Source organism: Ptychodera flava, chromosome 2 (genome assembly GCF_041260155.1).
Source record: "Ptychodera flava strain L36383 chromosome 2, AS_Pfla_20210202, whole genome shotgun sequence".
Taxonomy (NCBI): domain Eukaryota; kingdom Metazoa; phylum Hemichordata; class Enteropneusta; family Ptychoderidae; genus Ptychodera; species Ptychodera flava.
Window position 1 is genome coordinate 41,018,965 of NC_091929.1, and position 19,509 is coordinate 41,038,473.

Consider the following 19,509-nt stretch of genomic DNA (forward strand, 5'->3'; position numbering starts at 1 on the left):
ATCAAATATCATATTGAGCTTTGCCATGAGTGAATCTATAACACTTGATCATTATCGGCAAGTGGGGATAATTTCCGTTGACATTCTACCCTTATTAATGATGATTGCCCTATTAAACAAGTACGCTGAGTCATCGCCATAAGAACTACATGGCCTACAAGGCTCTACGAGGCAATACTACATTGCACATATTAATGAGGATGTTTATCGACAGCCATGCAGCATGGCAGTAATTTCTGCTGGATGAATCACTAATTACTGGCTACTGGCGTCGCGGACTCTTTTTAGTGGTTTTACATGATTGAGACAGCCTTCAGGCAGACTGCCAGCTTGTTTTTAGTGTGAAAACACACGTGTATGACCAACACATTTGATAATCATTAACCTACCAACTTCCAGGATAAGTAAAATTGTATGTTCATTGTATCAATACAAAGCACAGATGAATTACTTGTACTTGACGCAAGTTATGAATATGGGATATTGTCGGTACACCAAAATTGCAGCACTGTGTAAGCAACAATTGGTTATATGATTAACAATTTGAGTGCTGTAATTTTTCCTACAAAAATTTTAGTGCAACATTTTACCAATTTTAATGAATTCTTCTTTAAATATTTTGATAATTTTTGACCAAATGGACATCACATTTCATTGGCTTTGATTTTTATCAAAATTTTGATAAAAATTTGAAAATTTGTTATAAAGGTAACAAAACTTGACTTTGGCTTTCAAAGGATTAATATTATAAATAGTCTGACCAATTCAATAAAGATGTGCTAAATGTTAATATTAAATGTAAATAATATTGTGTATTTTATTTAACCAATCAGAAGAGATCTTTCATAGGTCGAGTGACCTATCAAAAACAACCTCACGAGATGAAACTACCACACATTGTCAAATACAATGCCACAGAAAAACTTCAGATTTCTTAGGTATTAAGATATAACAAACTGTCATATACACGTCAGTATTATACAGCAATATGTAAATGATTACTTATTGGTCATGCTGAATTTTCTGGTTATGTTGAATTTCCTGTGCAACAAGAGCACAATATGCAAACGACTATCTGGTGTCCAATCAGGCTACGACTTTTTGATAGGAAAGTTGACAATATGCAAATGCACATGGACATGAAATATCCAATCAGACTCACTTTTTTGATAGCAGATAATGCGCAAATGAACAAAACTGACCAATCACAGGCTTACCTTGCATAAAGAAAGCAGGTGAGTTTCCATGAAGTCCAGGTACTTGTACAACACTGTTCATTCTGTCTGTCAGTGTCAATGATTCTAATAGATTGATCTCTAGTCTGTCATCGATTCCATATCCACTTACTGTCCAAGAAAAAATCAAAAAATCAAATTAATTATGGTAGAATGCACCTCGGGGACAGATATTCAGACTCTAAAATATTTGCAATACCTTTCTGATCTACCATTTGTGAGGACTCAATTTGAAGCTCATGGAGTATATAAAATTTTCAAGGTTCTAATTTTTTGAAAATTGAAAATTTTGATTTTTACCATGCAGATAACACAGCAATGATGGCAATTTTGAATTTCAAATATCAGTAAATATTGGGTAATTTGGTTCCGTTACAAATTTTGGCTGTTAATCTACATAGTATTTATATCACACCAATATATTAATTGCACAAATACAGCAATCGGATTGGTAAACACATGAAAACAACCTTGCCATATTCACAATGCAACACAACACGCACACCGTCACAGGCAACAAGTTCTAAACTACAGAAAAGTTCTTTTCTAACATTTCCCGCCAGAATTTCAATATACCATTATCACATAGTAGCTATAAACCACCTCTGCAACAGGTATACTGTGAGATCTTGACCAATAATGACACACATGCACGAGTGACAATAACACTAATCGTGACAACCAGACCAGTATGTACAATGGGAACAAAAAATGGTTCAGGTATAGATGAGACATAACACAAATTTATTAATATTCAGATTTTTTAATGAGAAGGAAAATACATTTGAATTTTCATAAATCATTTTCAACATCTGGTCAGTATATATTTGCTTCCAGAATAAACACAAGACACTTTTCATTTCCTGATATTAATAAAAATTAACGCTATTTCTGAGTTATTTTCAAATGTAACCAGATTTTTGTTCCATTGCTGTGCCGTCACTGGGCATGATAGACAAACACAGAAGGTTTGAGGAAAGAGGTGACTCAACTGAACGGTATAAAATTTTCAAGGAGTACATACTTCAACCGTGATTTCATATGTCAAGTGAAACAGATGTTTCCTTTTTCAGCAATGTGTTCCCCAGTGATGAGGCAATAGTCAGTGAAACATAGACAGACAAAAAAAGAAATTCTGGTGATAAATAATAATATGATGCTTGCACTGACAACTGGAGTGAGTGAGATTCATGATTTCATACTCGTTCTCTTGAGGTTAAAGTTCAAAGCAGCTGGGTAAAAGTTCATGCAAAGTATTTAAATGCTTAATGAACTTGCTGTTCAAACTATGACAAACTCCGCTTCATTTTATAAGTCACCTCTTCAATGTCAATAAAAAGTCTGACTGGATGATTTTGTTATTAATTCATTGGAACATGAATTTTTAAATTTTGCGATGATGAAATGGACAAAAAACACGTTCTTGGCTAAATTCAATCTACATTCAGGGAATGGCATTTATCAGTTTTGTCTACGTGACGCTTTTATCGTATCTCTGCTGTCATCCTCTGACACAAAGCAGAATACAACCTGATGGGCAACTGAAAATCTGCAATCACAAAATTCTACCTTATCCCTTTTCCTGCCAGACAGTAATAACTGTATCACTTCCCCATCAGCCAAGTCAGTAAAAAGCAGTATTGAGCCAAAACATGACGTATTTTAACCCACTTGGCTTGGTATGTTATAGCATCTTTTGTCCAAAAAAAATCAACTTTACAGATTATGTGTTTCAACAGCCTTCAAATGTACAGTATTATATTAAAATACATCATTTGGAATACATCGTGTTTCATTAATTTTTAACCATCTTGACCTGGTGGTGAAATATGGACTTGGCAGGAAAAGGGTTATTAGTTCTTTGCTTACATATTTTTGGGTGTGGACAACTGATGAGTGTAAGTAATAGCCATAAAATAATAATTTTTATCAAATTACTAATAATACATATTTTGTACCACTATCACCACTAGTACTAGTTGTACGGTTGTAGAAGCAATGGCAGTACATGTATGGTAGTATTTTCAACAGTTAAGGTGTTCTGCACCAGAACACTGTCATGACTGGTCCTGTAAGAAGACAGAACAGGACTCTCTGACTTGTGATTGGTCTATTGTAGGGTATAAAGCAAAGTGATTGGTCCAGTAAGAAGATAATAGAACACTATCTGACTTGTGATTGGTCTATGTAGGGTATAAAGCAAAGTGATTGGTCCAGTAAGAAGATAATAGAACACTATCTGACTTGTGATTGGTCTATGTAGGGTATAAAGCAAAGTGATTGGTCCAGTAAGAAGATAATAGAACACTATCTGATTTATGATTGGTCTATTTTCAGATATAAAGCAAAGCGATCCATACCAGTATATCTACTCTACAATGAGGTTCAAAACAAAAACAGTATATTTACAGACACTGATGGTGATATACTAGATGCATTTTTGCAATGTACAGCGTTGTACTCAAAAGTCTACATATGTTTTCCTTGACACTATGCCAACTGGATAACCTCAAAAGGAATGGAATAGATACTTTTACAAGCAGGAAGAAGACAAGTCACTCATGCCAGGTTCTCAGAGGCTTATATAATAGCACTAATACTTTGCAAGAAATCAGGAAACTAAACTTTTTCCCTTTTGACTTTTTTGGTTCCCTTGACAAGATACTTTCAAATGTATCTGATGAAACACACATGCAACACTTGGCAACACTCCAATAGGATTGATGAATGGTTGCAAGGATTACCAACGTATGTGTAACATTGTAACGTGCAACTTGGCGTGGTTGGTGGTGACTTTACGAGTATATCAATCTACAGCATGCACTCAGCATTAATCATGCAACTATTCCAACGAATTATCAATTCTGTGAAATCAAACTTGTCTCCAGAAGAACTGTTTACCGTATCACATTACAACAAAGTAAAGATGATTTTATCAACAACTCAATAATACACCCACCAGTGATTTCCTTTGGCGCACTTGACCTGTGTTTTTGTAGCCTTGCCTGGCCATGTGCCTCAAATTATCCAAGCACATTGTTTACTATGGCATGGTTGCGGTTTTTGTACAGACGCTCCAAACATAAACTGACAGTTCTCATATTTCTTGTCACGCCAACATGTCTAGTACATAAGCACTGGCAATATTAAATATCACTATCGGTGATAATCATAATATCAGTTTTTTGACAAAATGCTTTACTATTCTTTGTCCTTTACAATTTCAGCGATGAGAAAACTGACTATTACGTGCACCAAAAGGTAAATGCCATGATCTTGAATTTATCAACAGCTTCATGAGATTTGCAAATAATGTCACCAGCACATGTAAGTTTGTGATCAACAATGGAAAATACACCTTTTCTCATACTATATACCTACACAAACAAACACATACTGGTACACACAATCAGAGATGTAAATTTACTTGTCTTAGATTATCCAGTACATTTGTTTTGCCTCCAATCCAAATAGCTCAACAATAATTCCACCATTCTGCAGCTTAACTGATAATTATTTTGTTCATGGGAATGTTAGGGTAGGATGCAGTAATGAGTCAAAACATAAACTATGTGGGAGAGTGGAGTATACATACTATGTAGGGTTTGAAAATATTATATTGGACATTCCGTTACAATGATAATAATGTTAAAAGGATTTAAGCACAAGTTCAGAATGTGTAGATTGTAAATTATTTTTTCATTTTGCAATTTCCATGTTTTTTTCCAACTTTACTGGTTGTAACTGTATCAAGAAACATATGAAACGTGCTCAACATATTACCCAATCTACACAGCTTGGTAAGGTACCGTATGTGTAGCAGTCTCTCAAAGGAGGGTCTCTGCCTATTACAAGCTATATGTACGCTAGCAAACTTGCGCTGAACAAGGAAAAACAAACTTTAATTTTAATGGACTGGATGATTTAAGGTTACCCCAGAAGCCATGCACACCCCAAACCATACTATAGCCATCATGGCTACAAAATATCAGTAAAAACAGGGTAAATTCATAGAAGTTACGGCAGGGGGGATACGTAGTAAATCTAACTTAACCACAAGTGTGCGTGCTGGCTGTATGAAATACCAAAGCTACAGGAAATCATTACACTCTATGTATTTGTAGTTTCAGGACCTGATAAAAATCTTGTCGGCAATTAGTCATATGTCCCCTAGACATCAGAAGAGATCAACAGGTCAGGGATGGATTTCACCCTGTTTTGCTGATCTGGCAAGCCGGCTAACAAAGCCTTGATGATACTTTGGATTGATTGAGTCACTGTCTCACTGTCACCACATTGGGATTTCTTAATTACATGTGCAAAGTGTCACTTTAGTTGATACATGATGTATTTACGTACTGGTATGTATGTTGCGATTTGAACTTTACATCGCACTCTGCAACCATTACTCAAGGTACAATGCGCCTCAGGGACAGATATTTGGACCCTTAAACTTTTACAACTCTTTTCGGAGTAGGATGATAATAAATTTATACTAAATAAATATATGAAACGTTAATTTGATGTAAAAAGTCTAACTTCAGAACTGAAGCTGTGATCTGAACTTAGTCGAACTCGACGACCCCTGTTTTAACTTTCTCGCACAGTCAAGAGAAGACTAAATAACAAATTTGAAACGTCCTATGGGATTTCTAGATGGAAAACCAGATAACTGCAAAGCTGTGTTCGTGTTTTCTTTCCACAGAGATCATGGTGTCAGACCACCAGGGCTTAATGTTGGAACACATGTATCCAAACAGTAATACTTTGTGATTTCAGAGAACAATTTGACATATCATATGGTATTTCCAAACGCAAAATTTTAAAATTTTAAAGTTTTAAACTTTTATATTAGAGTATGCGCCTCGAAAGTTAATTTTAAAGACTTAAAACTTTTGCTCAAAATTTCCAAAACAAAACTTTCAACCATTCCATTCCCAAATCAACACCAAAAATTGGGGGTCACCATGCAAAATTTGGAACTAGGAAAACAAATTAACCAACGTTTTGCATTATTTGAAATTCAAAATGGCCGCCATCTCTATGTTATTAAACTCTATCAATTAAATTTTGGATATTCGAAAAATTAAGACATTGAAGGTATTACTTTCTCCAAGAACTTTAAAATGAACCCCCACAAGTGGTAGGTCAGAAAAGAATTATCGAAATTTGAGAGTTTGAATATCTGTTACTGAGGCGCATTCTACCTTAAAAATCAGACAATAATATAAGCCAATAAAGGAACACATATACAATAAACACTATGCAATTGCAGAGAAAAAATGCTAGTTACAATTATTTGTTTGGATTGATATTGAAAATATGCAGTAAACAGCTGCCTTACAAAATACCAGGATCATGAAGTAATGGTGTCATCTTCAACCTTTTGGTAGTACAAGATTCATTGATATACATAGGTTACTGCCATTGCCTTATTTGGAATGTCAGCCATCTTTTTTGGTAGGTACCAAAAAAAATGGCTGCTGATTTTCTGGAAGTATCCTCAGAAAACAATCAACATGAGACTTACTTACTTTGAGTCAAGAGACTCTTAATCATACCCTCCCTTGGAGAAAGTGGCCTCTTCGTGTGACAGATTAAAAGTCACAAAAAATTAAATTTATATGAAGATGTAACCACAAAAATTTTAGGTGGGGTGTGGTCACAACAAATGTATCTATTTCACTCTCAGCATTACCGCAATACTCCTCAGGGGACATTTTGGGAAATATTAGATCTCTGCTGGATTATTTGTTATTTGTGCAAATTTTGGATAAGATTATAATTTGGGATGTATACATATATGTATCTGCACAATTTCAAAATGTATCAAAAAAATTAAATTATAACTTTTAACAAACATGTATTGTACTAACATATTTTTCCTGAAAAAAATGGTACACAGTGGGAATAGGGTCCAAATCTTCACAATATCAGTATCCACAAAAGGCTGAAAGTTTTTATCACTTCTATCAGTTTCTATATTCAAATGAATATCAGGACAAGCACACTTCCTTTGTCCATCATTAAAGTGCCATTAGCTGTAACTTTTGACGATTTTTTCACTATTTTTGTCACAACTTTTGTTTTGCATGTTAATTGCAAGTTCATGTTCCATTCTCTATAAAACACCTAGATTTTAGTTTGCCAACACACAGTTCACATGTATGTGTGTGTGTGTGTGTGTGTGTGTGTGTGTGTGTGTATATATATTAAATATATATATATATATACCGGTATATATGATGCGCTATTATATTGTTTACATTTGAATTTTAGTCAGAACTAAAATTCACTTCTTAATAATAACAATGCAGTCTACACATTCATATACAGGCTGAGTTGACAAGCTGAATACTCTAACAAGAAACTGTAGTTGTAATTAAAAACAGAAGTACCAAAGTTACAGCTACAAGCCCTGTAATTTTCAACCACTGACAGACAGGTCATTATGCTGAACTTCACCAAAGGGCGGTGGTTCTGAAAAATGGATTTTTATGCCTCCATTAAATTTCAATTCAGCCGATCACTTTGGGGATCTCATAACTGCTTCAGCCATATCTCTGGATCATAAAATAAGACCTACAGACCTACAACTGTTTAACTAAAAACACCAGCCAGTTTATGCCTCATGATGTAATGGGTGTACTTAAACTGAAACATAAAGTCTTTGAATGCTCAAATTCATAACGTGAAGTCCCTTCATATTATAAATTTAACCCTTTCACCACCATGGTTTGTCCCAAATCCATTGTTTTCTATGGTAAAGTTGGACCTGTATACAGGGAACTGGGGGTGAAAGGGTTAAAATAGATCTTTGACCAAGATGAAACCATTGCAGAATCACATAGCGTAAAACCATTCATTTAATACAGAGGTGTTATTTCCCTGCTTTGTCTGTGATTGACATTTCAACAATTTTCCGCTGAGCTGAACGTAATAAAATTACATCATCATCAACAGCAAAACCAAAAGATTGTATTCTTTGGTTTGCATATACTGGTTACCTACACATAAAAATACAGCTATAAGATCCATGAGAAAAATAATTTCTCATTGATAAATGAAGAGTAAATATTATTAGACATTAATGGATAAAAATAAATGAATGAATGTACAAAAAGATAGCAGATACAAAATTTATTGACTAAATTTATACTCAGTGCTCTTTAATATTTCAGACTAATATTATAGTGAACAAATTCAAATAAAAATACTCATATTTCTAATACAGATGATGGTTTGCCCTTTAAATTTCTAATAACCAGACAACCTCTTTCATTGAGAAACCTTTTTATCAAGTAAAAAAAAAAAAATAGTCATATTTTGGTGAATAATATTCACCATTTTCAATATAAATCTTATCAAATATGTCTTTTACAAAGCCTCCAATAATTACTTACCTGCCAATTGATGTAAATTGGCTTATTTTCAATAGGTTGAATACGTCATGCAGCCATATTGTTTGCAGCATGGTGTTACTAACCCTTTGAGTGCTATAATTTTTCCCACCAAAATTTCAGTGTAACATTTCACCAATTTTTATGTATTTTAATGTATTTTTTTGGTAGTTTTGGACCAAATGGCCATAACTTTTCATTGGCTATAATTTTTGACCAAAATTTTGGGAAAAATAAAAAAAAAATTGTTTACATTTAAAAAAGTTGTTTGTGTTATATTCTATAAAGGCAACAAAAATTGACTTGGCGCTCAAGGAGTTAATGGTATGAATCCAACAAAAGCATTCATATATCGACATCTAAAAGGTACAACCGTAATGGGTGTGAAATATGTAAACACAGAAAAATCATGTTTACACTGTATGGCATTGACATACACAGTTTGTTTTATTAAAATGTCTTCAGAAGGTCTGTCTAGAACACAACCTTGTATTTCAAGAATTGTGAATTGAAAGATCATACCGGTACCTTGATTTCAAAGTGGAAAACAGATCTATACACATAGGTTATGTAAGCTATATGCACATAAACAACAATTTACTTATGATAAAATGTCCTGTATACATACCGGTATAGACACACATCTACTTTTTTTAAATGCCCTTATACATAGATACATGTGAACACTTTCAAAATGTCATTTATAACGGTACACTCTGCAACTGAAAGTGCAATTTTTCCTTGTCATTCTGTTTACAAGGAAAGTAGCTGAGTCATCAACTTGATTCTGTTGACATGAGTGGTACGAGGAGTGGCGTGATGAATCTTCCCAGATTGCCTAAGTCCAACATAACATTGTGTATAGACAATTCCTTTGGACGGTTGAATTTCATAGAGTTATCAGAGCTGCTGCTGATGATGGAATGTCCTGCCACAGGGTTCAATTAGAGCTACTGGGTCAATTAAGATTCCACAGAAATATACTTGTTCTGACTGGGTGCTAATGAGCTTTGCTGGACTCCCTGAGGACTCAACGACTAACAGATGGAACTCTACGACCTGATGATGCATCTTGTCTCATAAACAATGCATCAGCATAATAAACACAGTGCAGAGTGCTCCAAGTCACTGGGAATGCGTGGAGATAGAATTATTCACTACGAACCCCAGTGTAATTTCTTCACAAACCAGCTGTAACATTTGAGAATATTTCCACTATTTTTATCATGGAAAATTTAGCATTTCGTATTCTCTGTTATAGTAAGTGTGTTGAAAGATCAAGTACCTATATTAAGTACAATTCATTGTTTACAGGGTGCAATATTATTGTTTACAAATGAATTCTGGCCTGGAATAGGATCCAGTTATCAACAATAAACAAGTTGAACAGACACATCTTGAGAGAAGAAACAAGAAACTGCACACAACAAAACCAATAGAAAATACATAAAATGTTATTCAGCAAATTGAGCTTTACAGCTAATCCAGTTATATGAGTAAAAGCATAGATTGTTTATCAGCTTTAATCTCAACTCTAATTGAATGACTTGATAAAACTTTCAAAGCAAAACAAACCCTCATTTGACACAAACAGTCAATGTCAATATCAGCTGAGTTACTGCCAGGCGCAGGACCAGGGATTGAAGACTGCAGTTTGAATTGATGTTCTGAAAGAGTTCTGCCATTTTGAATTTTACAATATTATCATTTCATCCGCATACCAAAACAATGCTAATAACAATGACATTAACAGACATTTATTTATGGTGGATTTCTTAAATATATTCATTTACACATACCATACTTTTTAAACTGTTTTAATGAACACTGATTATCAACGGCAAAGATGAAACTTAGGCAAACTGGAGTGGTGAAAGGGCTCTGCTAATACTACTTATCTGAAATTTAATCAACTTCCTTGGTGACTAAATAATAGTGTGATGAACTTTCAATAATGAACTAATTTATCTGAACAAAGTGATTACAAATATTATCAGACTGTCTCAGTGAAAGTTTATTAGTAATATATCACATATATAATTAATGTCTCAAGGTTTATATTATACAGTGTTTAGCATTACTCCCACCCACTCCACCCACTTGTGAGTCTACCACAGTATGTTTGTTTACAGAGCTCGTGAAGACTCCAATCTCGCCAGTAGATTTGAAATCATTTCATCCTCCCGAAATTTGATTGCTGTAATAGACCACCACTACCAGTTGTCATCCTGTTTGTGAGTGGCTAGTCAAATTTTGCCAAAGATAAATTTTGCATAATACAGTTTTAAAGTATGGATGATGCATATAGGTTTAGCAGGAGAACGTAGTGGCCATGTAGCACTGAAATAGATATACCATTGAAACTGTCCAAAAACAGAGTGTCATAAATGAGATACACTTGCTTAATCCATGATCTAGAATTCATATATTTAAGACTCTCTTATATGAACTTTGTGTGTATTTTCATTTAGATGCAACAACTACCAATATATATCGGCTATCTATTCGTCAATTATTTGGACTCACAATGTCACAAGACACTTCCCCAACTGTGTAATAAAAGTGAGTTTAAGTTGCAGTAAATTTGAGAATATTGTACTCTTTTTATTAACATATTAACTCTTTGAGTACTGTAAAATTTCCCGGTAAAATTTTAGTGCAACATTTTACCAACTTTGTGAATTTTCTGTAATTTTTTTTATAATTTTGGACCAAATAGACATCAAAATTCATTGACTTCAGATTTTTATCAAAATTTTAGCAAAAATTTGAAAAAAATTTGACAGATGTATATTTGATAAAGGAGACAAAAACTGACAAAAATTGACAGTGGTGCTCAAAGGGTTAATATATTCTTCTATACATTTCTATTGTTTGAATTATCATTGATACATTATATGTATCAGTGCAGAACAATGAACATTGTTCAATGTATCATATATTTTAACCTTTCACCTCATTTCGTATGTACAGGGTCTGTATGAAAGTTTGGTAGTGTAGAGGTCACAGGACGTGATTCAAAGCTATCTGGGGTGAATTATGAGTAAACAATACAAAATATTATTGCTTTTGTATATTATAAAATTTAATGTTATTTAAATTGACGTCAAACGGAAAGGCAGAGGATCCGCTGTACGTAGATGCGCAGTCGGATGTTTCCAAACATGGCGGTATGTTGGGCGTACTTGGCAACATAGGGAGATAAAGGGGGGAAGTGTGCCAAGGAAAATACGCACAGGGTAGGTCCTGAAACATTAACGAAAGCTCACTGTTACTCATCTGAGAGTACAATTGTTTGGGGAAACCCCAGCCCACTCAGCAGATATGCACAGGGGAGAAACCCCAGATCTCTCATTGTCTCACAACCAGACCTATCACCTTTCAATGTTTGTTCAGATTTCAAATATATCCTGGCAATTTTTACGGTAAAAGATAGGAGAAGTTTGACAACCAGGGAGGTGGACTAGACCAGCATGTGTCATTGTCACATGATCTACCAAGAGAGATGTGTTCTGTCAGTACCATGTCCCTCAGAGCGTTAACAGTATAATATTATAATTGATCACTGAACCCAACATCGATTTGCAATATGGATTTCAAAATCTATATCACAAAATTGTCACATGCATAGCTGACATAATGTCATTTTAAATGTTCTGACATGAAAAATAAATGACATGAAATATATGTGAACTGTCAGAGAAAATATTTACAAACATCTTCGGTTACAAAGCATGAACTATGAGTGATATAAAAGCTCCGTTTTAGGGTCTAACATTTGCGAGACAGATAACATCTTCATTTACATCAGTGGGGCATCACGAAATGATCAGATGCTACAAAGGAATCAAGTCATGTCGTTGTGGCTAGATTTCTTATGTTAAGGTAGAACGCGCCTCGGCGACAGATATTCGAACTCTCAAACTTTAACAATTCTTTTCTGATATACCACTTGTGGGGGTTCATTTTAAAGCTCTTGGAGAAAGAAAACTTTTCATCTGCTCAGTTTATCAAATTAGAAAATTTCATTTTTCTCGATAGAGTTAACACAGGGATGGCAACCATTTTGAATTTAAAATGCAGATAAATATTGAGTACTTCGTTTCTCTAATACAAAATTTTGAACGGTGACCCTCTGATATTTTTCCTGATTTCAAAAGGGAATAATTAAAAGTTACAGAAAGTTTAATAATGCAAAAGTTTAAGACCTCAATTTCAAGGCTTGTATTACCTTAGAATGAAGACTCCCTCTCAAAAAGTTCATTCATTGCAATGTACGATACAATGTATACTGTTGTGTTTCACATTGCCTGATGCCAATAGAAATTCGGTAAAAATTTTGTCAAATGTACCACCATGTGTCTGCTACTTTTGGTTTATATCAGAAACTTAGTAGTGACAAAGAACCATTTTTTGTCAACTTTTTCTTCACCTTTTCTGAAAGTCATTTAAAAAACAGTAAAATATTCATCTTTACAAATTTCATGATGCATACTTTTAAATATTGCATGTTTATTAACCCTTTTCCTGCCAGACAGTAATAACTGTATCACTTCCCCATCAGCCAAGTCAGTAAAAAGCGGTATTGAGCCAAAACATGACGTATTTTGACCCACTTGGCTTGGTATGTTATAGCATCTTTTGTCCAAAAAAAGTCAACTTTACAGTGTTATGTTTTCAACAGCCTTCAAATGTACAGTATTATGTTAAAATACATCATATGGAATACGTTGTGTTTCATTAATTTTAACCATCTTGACCTGGTGGTGAAATATGGACTTGGCAGGAAAAGGGTTAAAGAACTTTGATTTCACTGAGAATAAGAAGCTTTGGCGAGGGGGCATGTTTCAGCATTTCAGATTATAGTATGTGCAGATTGTGATTCAGTACAAGCATCTGGAGTGGATCATTCAAAGTGGCATATCAGCAATATCCTTGATGGCTCCAAATCTACACATTACAAGATTAACAAGCGATAACCCCCACTAACGCCATGTTGTTGATGATTCAAGTACAGAATACTGGAAAAGCTCATTCATAAAAAGTTGTACACTGGAAATACCGGTATTCACGATGAAATATGCACACAACAAGACTAAGATAAGATAACCCTCACTTTGAGCCATGAGTTGGTGATTCAGTGCAGACTCCTGGAGAAAATCATTCATAAAAGTTGTATGTGGGTAGTTTCTGATCTGATTAGCAACATCCTTGACGGCACAAGATTACAAGATTTAACGAGTGTCAGCCCCCACTAATGCGACGATTGCCGTGTCTGTCCTTATCGTCCATGAACCAGCAAGCGGAATTAATCTGTATGACCTAGCTCTTGGCTTGAGTAGATCAGTGAGTGCAGGTAATGTATCTACATGCCGCGCAGTATGTCCATCGGTGACTTCGGTGTCGTTTTACACCCCCAGCAGATTCATCGCATCACAGAAACGCATCATCCGTGTCACAAATAATTTTTGGATATTCTCAAGACTGGGGTCAGCGGTGGGCGGAAGAGCCCGAATATGATTGATTTCGGAAGGGAGAATCGTCAAGTTCCATCCTGGCCGCATGCCAGAACACTGGGAAGGCTGAACAGTAGCAAATCCACGTGTCTCCAGTGAAAATAACAAACTCATGATGGGTGGATAAGATCTTGGATTTTATCAGGGAAATTCGATCCGGGAAAACAGGGAAGAGAAAATGCCATTTCGGTTCATAAGAAAGTTAGCGATCATATTGCTTTATGAGCAAAACTTGCTTGAGGTGAAAATATTCATGATTACAAAACTTTTCATCTGTTGTTCCTGTACACATTACTTGGCTTCCATACATGTACATGTAGTCATCGACGTAAGTAAAACAGATATACCAGTAATCCTCTCTCCCCGAAGGGCCCGAAGGGGTTTATATGTAAGTTAAGGAACTCAAAACTGAATTTACATAGTTCAAAGACTTAACCTTGTACTAATTTGAATGTGTTTATTTAAAAATATTTTACACATCATTGTGAGTGACATTTTAAAATTAAATCATCATTTTTCGGTTATCTTCATCAGTCAACATGTTTAAATAGGATTAAAATCAGTTAATATGGGTATAATTTCAATTCTTTCCTAGGAAGAGATACAGTACAGTATGGAAGGTATTTAACACATTGGATCTGGTGAAAAATATTTTTCTAACGGGTCAGTCACAATCAGGGTGCGCTAGAGTGTGTCACTTAGGTCAAAATTTCAAGTTCATGATAACTGTCCAGTTAAATAATATGTTGAAAGGTTATGGTATGGGGCATATCTTCCTAAAATTTGGTGAAGCAAACGTCATTAGTATTACCACAGTGCACATTGTTTTATATGGTCGACGCAGTGTCACGGACGCTACAGAAATGTTGTACATGAAACACATATGTCATAATAAAATTTTAAACAATGATTTGTTAATGCTTTCTTATGTTATTACAATATAAAAGATGCATATTGGCATTAAAATAAGCTATACTTGGTATGATTTACTTATTTTTCCATGAATAAACACAACCTCAAGTTTAGTGAGAAATACAACAATATTGATCATATTTTTTAATAGGACTTTCAACTTCTCTATGTCCTTCCGCTGGTATGCTGTACTTAAAATTTTATTGTCGTGAATTAACCATGCTATAGCAACAATATTAATACCATTCAGTGTAATCAAAATGGACTTCTTTCTAAAATATTTTCTGTTTGGTATGACATGTAATTTTGTCACGGACGCTACCAAAATCAAACTTGAAAGTTAGGTCGATTTGAAATATAAAAAGCAATTAACAATCTGGTTTTTTCTTTCTCTTTTCTCCAAAACCCTTCCCTATCAAACATTTAAATTGTGAAAATTGTGTCAAAACATTGACAATTCTTTAAATTGAACAAGAAAGCTATAGCAACAACTGCAAAAATCAGTTGGAGTAAAAAATCACGAGCTTCCTTCTGGGATCAACCCTCGAGTCGTTTTCTGACGACACTGCTCATGGTCTATAAACGAGCATCTAAAACAAATCCTTCATACAAAATCATAGCTCGTTATGTAACTTTGACCAACATGTGAAGGAGTAAGCAGTCCGTCGATATCCGGTACGACAACCGAAAAGTCCGGTGAGTTAATTCAAACACACTTTGCCCATATCGCTCACACAATTAAAAGGTTTCACGATAGCAGTTTTAACAACGGGGAAACTGAATTTTTTTTGAATTTGTCTCCATTTTGTGCCACAACTTATCGTATAAAACCAAGATGCAATCTGTCATCGAATTGGTACTACAATCAACCAAACTGAAAAGATTGCTGAGCAGTACAGAAAACATCATCTGGCAAAGAAAATCAAAAACTGAGAGAGCTTCCATATAAGTAATCAAAGTTGGCGGCATGAATTAATAAATAAACCAATGCTCTCCTCAGACCAAACCGATTTCAAAGGCCATTTACAGCAAATATTGTTACGAAGCCATGAAACCTGGGAATGGCTAAACATAGAGAAATAAGATTTATTTCTCGAAATAGCCTTTCACAACATCCTTTTCAAACATCGGAAAGCAGGCACCAATATTGACCCGAAATCTATTACAAAGTCCATGAAAAGACACAAAACCAAAAGTTCGGTTAATCGGTTTAAATGCCTAAAACAAGTAATCATTGTCAGATTAGTACAACATTTACTGTTAACATAACGAGCACTAGCAACGCTCAAAATATGCCCTAAAACAAAAATCCTTATAAGCGTCCAGAAACTCCGGTCGATGCTGGGTCATGTTATTTATAATATGACATCAAACACCGGATCGCTCACTGAAAAGTCAGTCAATAGTGGCTAACTCTCTCAATAACAAATCTGGCTTCTCCTCCTCGAGGACGAAGATGACTTCATTACACAACCAAGCGGAGGGGATACAAAACAAGAGAGCGACTGATGAAGGAACCCCATTTTTGGTTCTGAAACGCCATTTAAGATGAATCACTCAATCAACAAACCGGTTTACCGGGGACCCAGATCACATGACTAGGGTCAAAGCACTATCGATTCACCAGTGTCTCGCCATGTATTCCACACAAAATAAATGCAATGATCCTTTTATTCACCATAGCGTAATACTAAACAATCTTGGTAGAGCCGATGTGTGGAGTTGCCCTCATTTTCCTTTATATAAAATGTGGTGGTTATTTCACATTTAGATTGGCTTATAATCTGAAAAACAATGTTTGCATTTTATTGTAGCATCCGTGACATAATGAATTGAAATGGAATACACAATAATAAATGCATATACAGTACAGAATTCATTGTTCTTTTCACTAGAATTCTAATAACATATTCAATATAATTACTGCATTCTTAAAAAACACCAATCTAAGTGTTACAGTTGAGGCTCAACATAACTTTTTGAGTGTTTTATTACTTTTTAAAAAATCAATTTTGTGCAAATTTACAATTTTATGCCTTGAAGACATTTTGTAACCCAACTCCATGTATGTACACACAATACACACTAGTATTTATATGTTTCAGTGGATTAACTGCTTTAAAATGTTTTAAATAGTTATTAATTATGACTATGTAGTAAACACCGTCACGGACGCTACACCGTCACGGATGCTACATTTCCATATTTTAGGAATATTAATAGTGAACGCAAGGACGTAATTATACAATTTGTTTATTTAAGGTAGGCACCTATTGACACTTAGGCCTGTGACATCAGATCTTTTATAACTCCTGTTGTCCTTAAGATATGAGTGTGTCACGGACGCTACAAGAAATTCCGACCACAACGATCTCCATTTTCATTTATTCACAAAACAATACAATATGCAATTTTATTTAAATTTTTGTGTATAAAATGCTTGCCATGGATGTTGAGGTTGGAATTAAATTCACCATTACAATATTTTATCCATTTTTCTACATATAAACTAAAGGTATATGTACTTATGGTCATAAAACACAAAAAACATAACGATGTTACAGTTTTGGTAAAAATACCACAGTTTCTGTTCCGATGCACATAGTCACATGAAATAACTTGTGAAAGAAAGGTTAGGTATTCTGCAATAACATATGTAAGCTAAAAATTCCACAATTTTAACACTGTGTTCCAAAAAACATTTTGAAATTAAGTACATTTTGAAGTGAAACAGCATAACGCTAATTTTTTACAGTTTTTAAAGGCATTTTTGTGGATGTACAACCAAACCTGCACAATATATGCAATATTTCTTTATGTGACCAAGTTAGTTACAACTATTACTACTTATTAGAAACAAATAAGCTATATAATATCAGTCTGAATAGCAGATATATGTCCATAACAAACGAAAATATCTAGCGCACCTGATTGTGACTGACCCTTAACAGATCATTTTCATTTATACATGTATCATCCTGCAGACATGTCTGGTAAACCATCAACATCTCAGTGCAATAAGATATTAAATGGGCCTATCCTCTAAATTTTAACTTATTCTTCCACTTCTTCAATTATTCTTATAAATATTTCATTTTATCGTTAAATGGTAGATCAAAACTGTATCTCCAACAATTCAGATGATGTACTGGTATACAGGCAACAAGCTGTGTCTTACGCTTTTCATTTTCACATGAACAGTGCGTATACAGTTCTACATGTATTACAAACTTGAAATCATAGATTGTATCTTTGTGTACTGGTATGACATATCCACAGATATTGCTAAAGCTGTAAATTGACTTTCAAGAAGAAGAAAGTAGATAATTACTGGACAACACACGGATGTACTTACAATGACAAAGTTCATCTTTGAAGTGTGAGTAATACAGTGTTTGATAAGTTTTACCTTGACCTTGTATCTGGAGTGTCATATACTCAATGTTGGTTCCTGTAGTTAATTTGACCAGACAGAATACCAACACTGCCTATTTTCTGAGGACAATATACACAACAGCTCATCTTGTATGCTTCAACATACACTGAACACTGTCCTATTATTGGAACTGGTCCAAAAGGACAATGTCTCATTATATATGAACAGACTGTTGCTTGTTTTATCAAAAATTCACTCCAATTTTTTTCCCTCATTGATCCTGGTCCTGTTTAACTTTATTGTTAGGTATGTATAACTCGACAAACTAAATAAAAGTGACTTTGAATATAGATGAAGGAAATTAAAGATTTACTTCAAATTTCCAACCCATTGGGCAGGCAATTTTACAGCAAATTTGAGACGGAAGGTACAAATAACAAACAGAATGTTAGTGAAGAATTCAAAGTCTGAATAGGCTTGGCAGAAGATTCCGGAAGTCCTTTGAGAGATGACTATATTGTGACTATAGATAAAAGCGACAAGAGTGTGGTATCGAGAGCCAGACCCTGGGCATTCATTACAGAACAGGTCATTCCTTTTCAATAAGGGACATGACATAAATGACTTTTGAGGACAAAAAGACGGCGTAGGCGTACTTCCACAACACAGTCACACCCAAACACTGACAATAGCAATCGGTATGTCTTGGATGTAGTGAAATCACATACCTCCTACTCTTACACCTGGTAACCTTGAAAAAAAAAAATTGTGATAAGTAAAAAAATAAAGTTTTGAAAATTTTTAAGGAATTGCTGAAAACTATATTTCTTTTGAGGAAAGCAATGCATCAGGTTTATGGAAACAAATAAGTCCATATTATCTACCAGTAATAGTGGTCATACAACTGCAATGAGAAAGTCTAAATGAAATGTATTTGTGGTTCTTTTTTCGTGGGTGAGACAGAAAGACGCTTTTGAAGGTTCTCTTTTCAGAGGTGTAACTTTGGGTAAATTCCAGCCAGATGTTGGAGGTAAGAGTGATTCAACACCAAAAGTATTTCTAATATCGTC

The 19,509-nt window shown here is 34.5% G+C and overlaps 1 protein-coding gene across 2 annotated transcripts in view; it reads right to left on the reverse strand.

The window, feature by feature from the left end:
- The window catches only part of LOC139120735 (protein kinase C-binding protein NELL2-like), a 49,774-nt gene that overhangs the window by 23,262 nt on the left and 7,003 nt on the right, over positions 1-19,509 (reverse strand). For both annotated transcript variants that reach the window (XM_070685287.1, XM_070685277.1), the window contains exon 2: positions 1,218-1,346. In XM_070685287.1, the coding sequence (XP_070541388.1) occupies positions 1,218-1,346 (129 nt within the window). The remainder of the gene's footprint in view (positions 1-1,217; positions 1,347-19,509) is intronic.